This window comes from Gymnoscopelus braueri (genome assembly GCF_963280865.1).
Source record: "Gymnoscopelus braueri genome assembly, chromosome: 21".
Classification (NCBI taxonomy): domain Eukaryota; kingdom Metazoa; phylum Chordata; class Actinopteri; order Myctophiformes; family Myctophidae; genus Gymnoscopelus; species Gymnoscopelus braueri.
In genome coordinates, this window is record NC_137623.1 from 31698342 (window position 1) to 31711566 (window position 13225).

The window sequence follows — 13225 nt, forward strand, 5'->3', positions numbered from 1 at the left end:
TGGGTTATAGGTGTGGAGACAGACGTGGAGACAGAGCACCATTGTCTCGTCTCCCTCTATGAGTCTGTCCCTGCAGAACCCCCCCCCCCCCCTCCCCGTCCACATGGAGTGTGTGCTGCTGTTTTAAACATGTGTGACTACGCTTGGTGTAAACATATGTTACTTTCAGACGCGCATGCACGCACACACACACACGCACAGGTTTGTATTACTATACTTGTGAGGACATCAACATTTTAGGGCTGCGATTTTATTCATGGCATTTTCCCAATTTATTTTGCCATTTTTAACCGTAAGCCTAAAGCCGAACAATAGCTGATCTAACAAGCACAAGCTTTCGGTGCATGACACCAGCGGGCAACTACGTTTAAATCAGGCATAACTCTATCTCTAATCCCTAAATGTCTAATCCTAACCCCAACCTGAATCTTTTGGTAATTGAACGTATCTCTAAAAAAATATATTTTCAACCATAAAACAACATTTTGTTCTTGTGAGGACCAAGACAATGGTGGGAAAAGTAAAATGTTTCACTTAAGTAAAAGTATCAATACCGCAATGTAGAAATACTCTGTTACAAGCATACGTCAGGAATTTGGAATTCACCTGAGTAAAAGTACAAAAGTATTGGTATCAAAATGTACTTAAAGTACCGAAAGTAGAAAGTACTCATTATGCAGAATGTCCCATTTCACAAGTTTTCAAATGTATAAAGTGTATACAAATCTTTTGAAAATAGCAGATCTACAAGCTCACAATGTGTCGCATCGCGAAATGCACATAGGGCTGAAGTGGTTAATGTATGTTTTGTAATAATAATCAAAATATACAAAGTAACTGGTAACTAAATTTTTCAAATAATTGTAGTGGAGTAAAAGTACAATATTTGCCTCTGAGATGTAGTGGAGTAGAAGTAAAAGTACAGAAAACTGGAAATACTCCAGTAAAGTAAAAACTACCTCGTAATTTTAGTATTTGAGTAAATGTACTTACTTTACACCACTGTATTTTACTATACTATGGGGACATTTGGTGCGCACAAGTATAGTAATACAAAGACGCGCGTACACACACACACACACACACACACACACACACACACACACACACACACACACACACACACACACACACACACACACACACACACACACACACACACACACACACACACACACACACACACACACACACACGCTTGTGTCAACCATCATCAATAAGGCCCCTGACTTGTTTGAAGGGCTCCAAATGGAGCGTGGAACCTTGGCTGCTGGGCCCACGCATGTTAGCAGATCTACTGGACGGAGGGACGCACGTCGTCCAAACACAGATTAGGCTGAGAAAATAAACCTGCCCGTCACTGGAAGAAAACAATTACCAAATCCGTTAGGCTTTTCCTTTTATTGAATAACCTCTCTTGAAACACACATGTTTCCATGAAAAGAGAGGGACGCAATGAGAGACACAGAGAGCTACTGTATGGGACAAATTATTGTGGGGGATCTACCCAGAAAATTAGCTTAAAGGGATAGTTCACCCAAAAAAAAACTATCAATGAAAAGTTTGGGAACCCTTGGTGTAGGACAGTGGTTCTCAAACGTTTTCATGTCAAAGACCCCCAAATTGACAGCGGGCAGACCCCCATTAGAAAATATATGATAGGGACCCCCATAAGAGACCATTTCTACGGCTATAGCAGTGATTCTGAACCATTTTAATTTCAAGGACCCCCAGCATTTGATATGTATTAGACCCGCGGACCCGAATTTGATACCATTTTGATCCCTGGGACCCCCCCAATCTACACTGTAGTATCATCAGTGTTAAGTTAACTCTGAGAGCGTACAAATGGAACCAAATGGACCCGGCAGGGTTCAATTTGTACGCTCTCAGAGTTACAGACACATAAGGGTCCATTTGGTTCAATGTATACGCTCTCAGAGTTACAGACACATAAGGGTCCATTTGGTTCCATTTGTACACTCTCTGAGTTATAAACACCTAAGGGTCCATTTGGTTCCTAACTATCAATCATTTGGCTGGGTGGGGACCCCCTGGAACCACCTCAAGGACACCTGGGGGTCCCCGGACCCCACTTTGAGAACCAACTGGTATAGGACACAGTGTATAAAGCAGCAACTGTAAGAAGGGGGTATTTCAGACAAAAGGAGACAACGTTCCAGCACCTTACAGTAATCCACATATGCTGCCACTGTTATCATAGTGCTACTGGTTGGCAGTTCATCTCCCCGCCTGGCTCAGCCTCGCGGCTAATCTCTCCCTGATCCTTTAGACAAGCAAAAGCGGCACCAGCTCCGCTAGCGATTAGCCACCAATCTGAGCCGTAACTAAAAGATCAAACATGGACACGCCCATCTGAGTGGCTAATCGCAGAGGACATGATAGAAATGGACAGAAGAATATAGAACTAGGTAATATAGTATAGAGTTCCTACATTTTGTAAATGTTCACCCTTTTTGTAGAGAACAAAAGAAAGGACGATTTTTGTCGCATTCCTAAGCCAATAATTTGATGACCGGCATAGGAGACACAATTGAGTCTCCTAGCCTCTGCCGGTCATCAAATTATTGGCTTAGGAATGCGACAAAAACAAAAAAACATCTCCATTACACACCGTGATGAATAAACCATATACAATACTACCCGGCAAATATTTTGCATCAAATGCATTCATTTAATGTAGCTGGAAAAATTCTGTCACTGTAGTGAAAACGTAGCTATATAGTTGATGGCTCATTTATACAGGTTGATGCCTTTTATTCGTATTGTGGAAGCTCAAGACAGATATTCGGACAAATGAATCACATCCCCAGTGTGCATGGACCTTGACACGTCAGAGGATATCCGAGTCGGCGTCCGAGGCAGCGCTATCGGGACGGGTGAGCGCTTTTCTATCATCCACGGTATGCCTGGGGCAGGGAGGTCAGGCGAGGCTAAGAGGTCAGCAGTTAGCCAATGGTGCTGGGTTTCGATGGCCTTTTTACACGCCACTCTGCCCTCGCTCCGTCAATGTTAATAAAAACTGCGGGGGGTCCCGAGGGTGGAAACGGCCACCCCCGACGCCCACCCACGAAAGCACTCGCGATAAAAAACCAACACCAATCCTATAACGCAACATATCCCTGATGGAGAGAGGAGCTTTTTTTTTTATGTGTGCCTTCAGGACAGTAAAATGAAACTTTACTGTGTGCTGGAAATGTCACGGGGGGTCAAGCGCTCTCTGGTTGCGGGAATAGAACATCCATCTAATGCTTGGGGGGGGGGAGACGTATCGCCAAACCCCCATTTTATTTGTCAATGAAGGTTATACAGCCTGATTAGAACAACTGGGTCCAAGCGGAAATTTATTCAAGGAGCCATCTTGTCACATGAAGGACGAGGAAGGACAGAGGACGGGAAATAAATAGATAAAAGAAACCCCCCCAAAAAGGTGAATTCTGGGAAAACAGGCACAGACACCACGATGTCGCGGGGGTTTAGCACTAGGATATTTCAATACGCGCGCATGGTGGATGAGACTCAATCAAACATGTCCAAATGCCATGCAAATTCGGGGGCTTTGGGAAGCGTGCACGTGTAAAGCCTGCCAACAGAAGAGAGAGAGAGATGCCGAAGCCGGGGTGCCATGTTTGACACAAAGGGATTGCCAAGATAGAAGCCGCTGCTGCACCATGCAACAGTTCAAGGCGAACACAAATGACATCTGCCACACTTCGGAAGCAAGGAATTATCCTCTCCTGCTTTCAGCTCCGCTCAGTATTCTGCAACGCAAAACCCCCCACCACACCACCACCCCCCTGCCCGCCTCAGCCCCATCATTGTCTCCGGTCGGAATGTCTGAGAGAACGAGACAGAGACAGAGACAGAGAGAGAGAGAGAGAGATGGCTGCCTCCTCCACCCGTCCTTTATTTTCCTCTTGAACCAACCCGCGGTTTCTCCTGGGAGATTTTGACGGACAGTTTTCTGTATGCCAGTCTATTATGTGATTCCTATCACACGGCAGAAGCCACGTCCTCAGTGCCCCTCCCCTCCCCCCCACCCCGCACGCACGCACACACACACACGCACACCTTTATCCACAGGGATAGAAAATACATATTTCTTCCCCCATTGCAAACAGACGCAGCTTTGTCACTCCTCACACGTCTGGAGGAGAAATGAAAATCATACACGCTAAAAATTAAAACGCATAAATTGGACAGGGGGCGGGGCGGGCGGGGTGGGAGGGAGGGCGGGAGGGAGGGAGTTCGAGAATGCAACAGGAATTTTATTAGGGCTGAAAAAAAAACAATACAAAAAGAGGAAAAAATAAAAAGCCCCAATATGTTTCCTCACAAAGACAAGAGGCCAGAAAGGCAACTATAGGACAGGCTAATTGGAGAAGAGCGATTGCCATTAAACGTTAAAAGGGGGGAGGTATGGCAAACTCCATGAATAAATCAGCAGTGGTTATTACGGGTCCAGGAGCCCATAGTATAATTAGAGCCGCTGAAACCGTGCTCCCTCAGCCATTATTCACCACTGGGCCCGTTTGCATGTAAAGATCTGTGTACAGACAGGGGGTTCCATTACACATAATTTATTCAGACCGCCGGGTGCCTTAAGCAGGGCGTTAAAAGGGTAATTAAGCTAAAAATAGTCTCCCCGAGGTGGCTGTGGGGGGGAGGCCGTGTCCAGGTGTCCCCCAGGCGGAGGTGAGGGTCGACCTGGGCTCACTATGTCTGTCTGTCTATCTATGCCAATGCCTGGATCATTAGCCCGACAGAGGACGTCCTCCATGTGCCCAACATGTGTCGCTGAGGGATCGGCGTCAGCCAGACTTATTGGCGAACGTCACGTCCCCAAGGCACGCTGTCATCATTAAGCCGGGATCTATACTTGGTGCACACCGAAAATAACTGATCTACTTGCTATTTTTGGTATGTGACACCACGTGCAACGAAGCATTATCGTCACCATGCTAAAATAATGCGCTATGTCATTTTCTTTTCTTTTTTTTCAGAAAACTGAAAAAACGGAACCAAAACAAACTATATGATATTTCTTAATCATTTCACCCAAAACGTTTATAGCAATGTATGACTATTGACATACAAATAACGCTGTCTGTCAGTTATGTAACATACAAGGATTATATGACTTTGAATTTGTGTTTGGCCATAAAATGGCCTTGGTCACACTCTTGAGATAGGCCATATGCTACTGGGGCAGGAACAGCACGATCCTTTTCAATAAAGATATAGGCAATGTTACCAGAGGTGGCCAGCGTCAGAGAAGAGCTTATAGGCAAAAATATAATTTTCCTAAAAAACTGACATAGGCCATTATTTTATCAAGGTGACGATACAAAGCGCTTTCATGGATTGCTTGCTTTCAGACTGCTTCATGACGAGCGGAACGATCAAGTTGAACACTTGGATATGCTGCGAGCCTGCTCTCATTTTACGCTGGATCAATCCAAGGACATCTGTTCTTGTTTCGCCCTTTTCCGTTCGAGCTACTGGGACCTGTGGCACGCACACATTGTTTCTACATTAATCTAATACAGTTGTTGTGCACATTAGGATTGTTTACATGAGAGTGTGTTTTCTGAGCTGCATCACTGGCTGTGCCCTAGCAGGATATTTCAAAACATGCTGTTGACAGTGTGCCTGTTAGCGTCTCAAACGCTGTTTGGAAGAAAAAAAAACATTCCCTCTTATGACGCAGTGCTCTACTTATCTCACGTTAAAGTGAAGGGAAAGTTAGACTGATGAACTAATACCATATCGCTGTTCTGCCTTGTTGTGCTTTTATACAGAATGTCATGCTGCCGTGTTATCTCGTGTTGATAAAGGTGGATGCTACTGTTTTTAATATGCTGCTCAGTTTTAATTCACTGCACTTTAGGATTTGCTTATTGCTTTTTTATTCATTGATAGTTACTTTATTGTACACTGCTGGTCCCGAGTACGATTTTCGTTTCATGTGCAAGCATGTAAATGACAAAATGAACCTTGGAATGCACTGATACAGGTTGTAAACAGAGCCCAAAATCACCACGAGACAGATCAAGGTCAGAGTCCGATGCAATATTGTTATTGGTCAACTCAATTCTTAACTCATCCAAAAAAAACTTGAACAGGGTTTAATAAAAAAAGTAAGTGATGCACAAGCCACTCGTCAGACAGCAATTTCGGAGTTGGTGTGCAAGAGGTCACGTAGGTCTGTTTTAAGTGTTCGTCCCTTTTTTATGTTAAAGCCCCTTGTGCAAGGGGCTTCAATTGCAGCTAATAGCTCAACAGGCTGAGAGACTTGTGAGCAACTCTCAGTTTCAAATAGCACTCTAGCCAGAATAATTAATGCTTTCTTCCCTCCACATTAGCTGTAGAACAAGCACAGTGGCACAGGTTCCCAGATCAGCTGCCAAGTCGCCATACAACACCCTGATACTCCCTCTCTAAGCCATGGATCCCCAATAGGCGGCCCGCGGGCCATTTGCAGCCTGCAAGACCCAATTGTGCAGGCCGCACACCCCTGTCATAACTTATACATTGCGATTGAGTGAAAGATAGAAAAAGAGATAAAGAGACAGGCAGCGCTGAGTCCTATATTTTATAAATGTGGACTCAAATAAAGAAATTGAAATGTGTGCGTGTGCGTGTGTGTGACTGTAAAAGAAGGGGAACATGGGAAGAGGGTTACTGTAGGAGGAGAGGAATATCAGTATATATATGTACTACTGGTAATTGGAAAAAAATCTGTGACGTGACGACACAACGCAATCCGTAGTGAGCTTGTAGATCGGCTATTTTCGCCGAAAATACGTTCGTCACAGAACATAGGCGTTAGTGCCCTGCATTCCACGTCTCCAAGCACATGCAAAGCAGAAAGAGCGATTAAGAGAGACGGACAAATGTTAAAACAGCTTTAGAACAGCGATCTAAATGGTAGCGATATTAGACTCCATGGCCATGTCTCTCATGTCTCTCAAGGGGAAGCGGCTACAATGTGTTACTACTATACACTATATTAGTCTCAGCCATGTTGCTGCATGTCCCATTCTCCCTCTCCCCTTTCATCCCTTCACTCAATCTAGTTCCCCATCTAAATGGGATTGAACCGCGGGGGTGTCTGGGGCAGTTTAGCATATTTCAACAGCGATGGGATTCAAAGTCATGAAACCCCCGTGCTGATCTGATTTGGGGGAGACTGAGCACCTGAAATGAGATTAAAAGGACAGAGAAAAGTGGCGAGGGAGAGAATGAAACCGCCGCTTCCATTGGATAACACGACCGGTTCGACGTGCAAAGTGTTGAGCGAGGTATAGTGATCAAAGAGCTTGAATGACTGCCGTAGATGAAATGCAGATATACTCTGGCTAACTAGTTTCATAGGTTCAGGATTTGTAGTGCGTGTTATTACACTGGCTCGGGCGTAGTCCGAAGAAAAAGAGAAGAAAGAGAAAAGAGAAAAACATAGGACAAGACAAAGAAGACTAGACTAGGCAGTGGTGGAAAAAGTACTCAGATGTTTTATTTAAGTAAAAGTATCAATACTGCAATGTAGAAGTACTCTGTTACAAGTAAAGGTCCGGCATTCAAAATATACTTGAGTAAAAGTACAAAAGTATTGGTATCAAAATGTACTTAAAGTACCAAAAGTAAAAGTACTAAAATGTTTGAAAATAGCAGATCTACAAGCTCGCGACACGTTGTGAGCTTGTAGATCGGCTATTTTCAAATAGCCTAGGTATAAATTAGGGCTAAAGTGGTTAATGTATGTTTTATAATGTAATCATTTATATCTGCAAAGTAACTAGTAACTAAAGTTTTCAAATAATTGTAGTGGAGTAAAAGTACAATAATTGCCTCTGAGATGTAGTGGAGTAGAAGTAAAAGTATAGACAATTGGAAATACTCCAGTAAAGTAAAAGTACCTCAAAATTGTACTTAAGTACATTTACTTAGTTATTTTCCACCACTGAGACTAGGACAACAAGAACTCAGTCACACATGTCAGTGAGTCACAACAAGGAGGGAGTAGAAGATAAACACACACACAACCACAAAACACAAAACAACAAGTGAACCTAGGAGTCCTCTACAGTGAAAAGGTTGGTCTTCAGTATGTTTTTAAAAATAAATGGTAAATGGTTCATTTATATAGCGCTTTTATCCAAAGCGCTTTAAATGGATTGTGCATTACATTCACCCATTCACACACCGACGGCGGATGAAACCATGCAAGGCACCAACCTGTACATCGGGAGCAATTAGGGGTTCAGCGTCTTGCTCAAGGACGCGTCGACATTAACTCTGGGGAAGCCTGGGATTGAACTGGGAACCTTGTGGTTGCCATCCGGCCACTCTACCCCTGAGCCACTGCCGCCCCCCACAAAAGTCCCTATGGTGGGGGCAGCTTTGATCCTCAAAGGGAGTTTGTTCCACAACTTCGGTGCCAGCACTGCAAAGGTACGGTCACCCGTCCTTACTGTGCTAAGACCGTGGAGTGTTCAAATACAACTGACCTGAATGTCCAATAAGTCTGCTATAATCAAGCACACGGCTCAAGCTGGAATCCTGGGCGTTCACCATCCCTTGATTTCAACACTTAAGTGTGGTACTTGCTTGGCACTCGATGCTGAATGTGTTCTAGGAACTCCCCAATGTGCGGCTGTCTTTTCGTGAACTCTATGGTTCCCACTCCATGTATGAATTCAAACGTGAAGCATGCACGCGAGTGACTGTCAGCTATCAAAGTTAGCACTAGGTAAAACAGTAACAACAAGGAAGTCATTTTTCTATTCTCAAAGATAGAAATGTATTGTGTATGTATTAAGGATATCTGCCCAGTAACACATCTATCAAACTCAGTGGGATACTGTGAGCAGTGGGAGGGGAAGGTGATTTGAGACAAAAAAAATGCGCTGAACAACACCACGGATAACTATCACGTAGCACAATGAGATTAGCGACAACATCGATTAAATCGCCATTTTCCTCTAATAGCTGTAACATCAGGACATGGTTATCGCATTGTGAAGAATTGCCTTCATAAACAGAAAAACAAAAAACAAAAAAAATTACATTCGCTTTTTGTAAACAGCAGTGTTTCCCCCCCCAACTAATCACATTTAGGAGGAGATGCTGACGCCACTTTGGCACAATTAAGAAGCCTTTCTGATTGAATGCCTTGATAAAGTGTGCATTTACAATGGCGACAACTCAATCATGGGGCTCTTTACCACATCCTCTCATATTCTGCTCACTTCCTCCATGCAATTATGTGCATTTAGTTTTAACCCATTAAGACCCGAGGCCGATTCTACATAACGCCTTCTAAATCAGTAGTTCTCACACTTTTCAAGATTTAAAAAAATAGCAGATGTACAAGCTCGCAGCCCGGCACGAAGTGACGCGCTGTGAGCTTGTATATCTGCTATTTTTTTCAATAGCCAACGCTAAAAATCTAAAAATGACACGGATGCGTTCCCGGTTTTAATGGGTTAATTGCAAGATAAATGGCTAAGATTCTATTGAGCTAAGTCGGTAAATGAAACCTATATCTAACCTAATCAAACTATCGGTTTACAGCCTTCAGCAGCACTTTGGCAACAATGACCACTGAAAAAAAAGTTATGGCTACACTCGTTTTGACTTTGTAAAAGTTTGTGTGTGGCCTGGCAGAGGGCATGGCTATGTGTGTGTACCAGGAGAGAGAGAGAGAGAGCTCTGGGCTCCTGGAGGATTAGAGGTTGGCTGTGATCCGTTATGATTAGCCAGTGATCCGCAAGGAGCAGCGTCTGCTCCCCCCCCCCACCCCCTGCTGAAAGAGAGCTCTGGGCGCTCTCCTCGCCATCCTCCTCTCTACCCCTGGATGCAAGCCTGCGTGTGGGCTATGCATGTGTGAGAAGAAGTGTGTGTCTGTGGATTAAAGCAAAAATCAAATCTCACCAGTGAAAATGTTTGCATGACCAAGTCTCGACGTGTGATTTGTGAAACGAGTGTGAAAGGAGTCCCCCACTATATTCCTAGAATTATTTTTATTTGTAATATTGTTCCTACAGTTCTACATACTACCAACCAGGTGAAGAAATCGCAGATTTGGTTTTATATGAAATATCCGAGACGATTACGATTTTATGGAAGATGCTTCTGAACAAATTGCTAGTTTGACCACTTCAAATGCTCTAGTAGTCTCAAAATAATAACCACAAATAGCCTGTCTGCATGCTCTCAATGCGTCTGTGACGCATTGAGAGCTGGTAGACAGGCTATTTTTTGCTGCGCAGGGCCTTTGTGGTGCCCGGGGCTACGACCCGTTTCGGTGTCCCCCTTAACTTGCAAAACTCTGGCTCATTACATTAAACCATGGGCTGTCTTCTAGTGAGATCAAGCTCATTATTCACAGTGAAACAGCATGTGGCGTGGGCAGGGTTCGATTTCCTGGGGGGGGGATCCATGGCTATCTGCTTTTCATCCCCCCTCTCTGGTCATTCATTGTAATTGCTGCTGGTGGGTTATAATACTGTATGTTTTATCCCAGCTTCTGAATTAAATACATGCATTTACTTTTCAGAAATGTAAAACGTTTGATGTTTGATAATGTCATAAGTTATCATGAATTAGTAGTCCAGTACAGTCTTTGCAGGAACACGTACGTTTCAAAAAACGTTTCTGTCATACTTGCATGCATTGGGCTGCACCTACTGTACGTGCATAGGTCCATGCTCTTGGACATTGCGCCAACACCTACCTAGGTCATACATGGGCAACTGGCGGCCCGGGGGCCACATGCGCCCCCCCCCCCCCCACCTTCACTTAATGCGGCCCTTAGGTTAATATCGGAATACTGACATATTATTGATTTCAGCTGTTACAATTCCAAACATGCAAACATGACCCGCTTTAATTACTTCAGTCTACATTAGTAGCTTAATGACTAGTATACAAATTCTATTGTCTTTTTTATGTCCAATGTATTTGTATTTAAGTTCATGAAGTTAGTATAACTAAATGCATTTGAATTTAAATAAAAATGTTACTTTTCAGGATTCCAATTCAAAAATAGCAAAAAGAAAAACAGGATTCCAATAAAAAAATAGCAAAAATAGCAGATCTAGAAGCTAAATTGAGCTTGTAGATCGGCTATTTTTGCTACTTTTGTGTGACAAAGAATGGCGAAGTACGGCTGTTACGAACATTCAGGGCATACTCACCCATACTCGCCTATCCCCATAAATGGAGACAAAGTCTGACAGTATAGAATAGCTAGAAAAGGAGATTCCTAAAACATACCTAGCTCTGACATCAGAACACTCCTTCTAGAAACCCCATATACGGAGATAACCGGAACCATCCAGGACTGACATCATAGTCCCCGGTTTGGGCATGACAGACATAGCCAGCTCCATATGTGGGAATGCCTGACACCACCTGACATCACCGCCGTGATGTCAGGAGCCACCCTCAGTGGTATAAAACAAGCCGTATGTCAGGGTTGAACTACTCTCATCATCGGCATTAGACCCAGTCTTAACCCTTCCAGAGTGAACAACATAGACCCAATCAGGAATAGCTCATCAGACAATCCAGTGTAATCAGCGACGCTCGAGGAACATATTGACCCTATACAGAGTACCAGGACAACTGGCTGGCCGTACAAACCAGCTAGGCCTCTCAGTGGCTCTTGAGCCCGGTTCTAAACAATCAGCCGATTATCAGTGTTACAACGGCATTAATTTACGAAAAAAAAAGTTAAAATACGGAGATAAGAGCTGTCTTCCCGACGGTATATGCAATGTGGCCCTCTGCAGTGATTGTGGAAATATAGTGACCCTCATCATCATCAAAGTTGCATCACCCATGACCTAGGTCCATGCTCTTGGACTAGCATCATGCTAACACCTACCTAGGTCCATGCTCTTGGACTTGCATCATGCTAACACCTACCTAGGTCCATGCTCTTGGACTAGCATCATGCTAACACCTACCTAGGTCCATGCTCTTGGACTAGCATCATGCTAACACCTACCTAGGTCCATGCTCTTGGACTTGCGCGTCTTGATGATGTCCAGTTGAGCGGCGTCTCCGAACTGCTTGGTGCGTTTCTCCGACATGCTCTGACGGCCGAAACCCTCACGCTGGAACGACCCGTCTGGGTCCTCTGTGTCTGGACTGAGGGAACTAGGGGGGGGGGGGGGGGGGAGAGAGAGAGAGAGAGAGAGAGAGAGAGAGAGAGAGAGAGAGAGAGAGAGAGTGTGAGTTAGAACAATATGTGTACAATGCAAAATGCTTTAGGACAGTGGTTCTCAACCTGTGGGTCGGGACCCCCAGGGTTTACATTTCACACGTCTGAATGACCACACAAAGAACACATGGTTTATACAAATCTGTATATTATTATATTCATACTGGTCTAAACCTACATCACACACACACACACACACACACACACACACACACACACACACACACACACACACACACACACACACACACACACACACACACACACACACACACACACACACACACACACACACACACACACACACACACACACACACACACACACACACACACACACACCAATCAGTAGTGAATATTGTAATCAAGGACATCTACACCCCCTCCTTCACGGGGTTCAGGAGAGGGTAAGAATGAGGAGGGGAGAGGGGGGGTGGTGGTGGTGCTGAGTGTGTGCCGGGGTCACGGACCACTCAATATCCCCCCCCCCCCCGTCTGTCCGAAGTATCGGCCAGCACCCGGCCCACCTCAGCGTCTATCGCTGTCTGGATCTTAATTGAAAATATTGGTGGTGAGAGAGAGAGACGGAGAGGAGGCTGTGAGAGGTGACCACCTCTATTTGCATAATGACGAACCGTTTGCAATTAAGGAGAAAAATCTTCCACTTCCAGCAAAAGACAGAAGGGTGGTGGAGTCTAGCTTTCTGATGAGCTCTGAGAAATGCGGACGCACATTCTCTATCAGGCCCGTGTGTGTGTGTGTGTGTGTGTGTGTGTGTGTGTGTGTGTGTGTGTGTGTGTGTGTGTGTGTGTGTGTGTGTGTGTGTGTGTGTGTGTGGGGGGAGGGCACAATTGTTAATGAACATGTCCACTTCAGGTTACAGTAGGTATATCGTCTCTGTCGGGTGGAAATGTGCATATGTACAAAACAGTTACTTTTCAGGATTCAAATTCAAGAGCAGTAAAAGGATGTG

At 44.4% G+C, this 13225-nt stretch overlaps 1 protein-coding gene across 2 annotated transcripts in view; it reads right to left on the bottom strand.

Annotated features, from left to right (window-relative positions):
* Positions 1 to 13225, bottom strand: part of LOC308077613 (partitioning defective 3 homolog) — a 669238-nt gene that overhangs the window by 157465 nt on the left and 498548 nt on the right. For both annotated transcript variants that reach the window (XM_080418368.1, XM_080418367.1), the window contains exon 17: positions 12038 to 12189. In XM_080418368.1, the coding sequence (XP_080274494.1) occupies positions 12038 to 12189 (152 nt within the window). The remainder of the gene's footprint in view (positions 1 to 12037; positions 12190 to 13225) is intronic.